General features: G+C 39.2%; 1 protein-coding gene across 1 annotated transcript in view; it reads right to left on the bottom strand.

Moving 5' to 3' along the window:
- Positions 1–297: 297 nt before the first annotated feature.
- LOC106690502 (facilitated trehalose transporter Tret1) overlaps positions 298–1,936 on the bottom strand; it is a gene marked incomplete at both ends in the record, with an annotated part of 3,514 nt that continues 1,875 nt past the window's right edge. The window contains 1 exon segment of the mRNA XM_067049211.1: positions 298–485. Coding sequence (XP_066905312.1) covers positions 298–485 — 188 coding nt within the window.

Below are 1,936 nucleotides of genomic sequence, written 5' to 3'. Positions count from 1 at the left end.
GCAACCTAATGTATTTAGGCAGCATAGATGAATAAATAAAGTATATATATACAGTGATGTAATTTTAGTTTTATTTCTGAGCTATCCTGTTCGCATACAGAACATTTTGCGAGACTTGTTTATTTGGACTAAGTGGACATGGAAACATGTATTACGTTTAATAATTCCACTTCCAAATTTTTCATCATCGAAATTCTTTCTCTTATTACGTATTTTATGTAGCAAATATAATGTTTAGTAAACATTGTTAAAACAGACATTAATATAATGAACCAAACTATGTTAATGAAGACTCACTATTGGAGGTCCTATACAAAACCAAGTAAGGCCGTCGTAATCGAAGAACGTACCGACTACATAATCGAACAAGAAGCCGAGGTACCACATCACCGAAAAGAAGTTGGCAAGAGCTCCTCTCCTAGACGGAGCCGCCACTTCAGCCAGGTATATTGGCAGTATCGTGTAGTGTATGGCCACTCCCATACCTGAAAAATTTATAAGTGTTATATATATATCTATATACAATAAATATAAATAAATGATATAAAATTCATATAAATATAGAATTAAACTAAATATTTAAATATATTTTTAAATAAAGACAACCAGAGGGAAAAACGAGGCACTTTCTACTAAATGTTTAGTTGAACAAAGTTTTCATTGGAATTATTTATTACTACTTAAAAGTGCCAAATAGAGTTAGGCCGTTATAACAGTGTATTTTAAGACATCCCTTTAACCTCGAAACTGACTCGGTTAACTTTTATTATTCTGAGGACCCATGAAATGAAAACTAAACCTTCCCAATCCAATTAGAAAATCGTAGGGTGACAATAACTAAAATGAAAGCTAGTCGAATTTTTTAGATACTTCTTAAGAGTAGTAGGTTTCATGATGTTTGTCAAAATGAATGCACAATATGTTGATTTCTTGATGTAGAGACAAAATGTTTGTAAGCATTTATTGACATTTACAACTGTACATAAAATACCACCAGTAAATTTGAAGTGAGATCATAATAATTCAACATTGGAGGGTCTGAAGGCCATCTTCTTTTCAGGCGCCTCGGAGGATTGTCACGAATAAAAGAGGAAACAAGGTTAGAAACTAATGGGTTTGAGTTCTTAGTGATTTTATAATGGAAGGATTGATATCTGATTTGGGCTAGATCGGTCTCATAAGAAACATTAATATCTTTATCGATGATTTTATTTGTGATAAAGTAAGGAGCATTAAGGATTTTGGATTGTAAAGATTGGACACAAGAGGAATTCGAAGGTTTAGTGGAGCCTCAAATCTCAACTCCGTACCATATAGACTTGTGATCGGAAAGAACATCGACCCCCGGTGCCCGACGTGTGGGGTCCCTGAAACAGGAGAGCACGTGGTATTGGACTGCACCGCGATGGAAGGACACCTGGCCAGGTTGTCAAGAAAATGCGGGATCTTCGCCCTCGCCGAGTCGGACTTCCCTCTGCTGATGGAAGAGGATAATTACCCGTACTTCAGGGAATTCATTTACGGGTGGAGGGAAGTTGTCGGGCCAACGCACTTTACATTGGGAAGGGCTCGGCCGCCTGGGGTCGGCGAGCCACCAATGGATGATGAAGATCAAGAGGACAGCGAAGAAGCAGATTGAGACCAGGAGGGCTGGACTAGGCTGCGGACTGGAGGTGACAACCGGACGGATGCCCTGGTCCGGACGGATGCTGGTGGATAAGGTGTAGCCCCATCTTAAGGCACTCAACCGAGTGCTGGGCTGCACCATGGTTTCTTAAAATTGTCCCAAAAAATTAAATGGTCCACCATTTATTGTGTATTTTTGAAATAAATGTTAAAAAAAAAAAAGATGTTTATTGGCAACAGTGGCATGCGCAACCCTAGCGCACTACCCCACTGTTGCCGAACCCCGTATGGCAGCAATGCCAGGAAGGGG

This window comes from Halyomorpha halys, unplaced genomic scaffold (assembly GCF_000696795.3).
Source record: "Halyomorpha halys isolate HHAL.00 unplaced genomic scaffold, Hhal_1.1 Scaffold1748.1, whole genome shotgun sequence".
Lineage (NCBI taxonomy): Eukaryota > Metazoa > Arthropoda > Insecta > Hemiptera > Pentatomidae > Halyomorpha > Halyomorpha halys.
The sequence above is the reverse complement of the archived record's forward strand: the minus strand, read 5'-3'. Positions and strand labels throughout refer to the sequence as shown.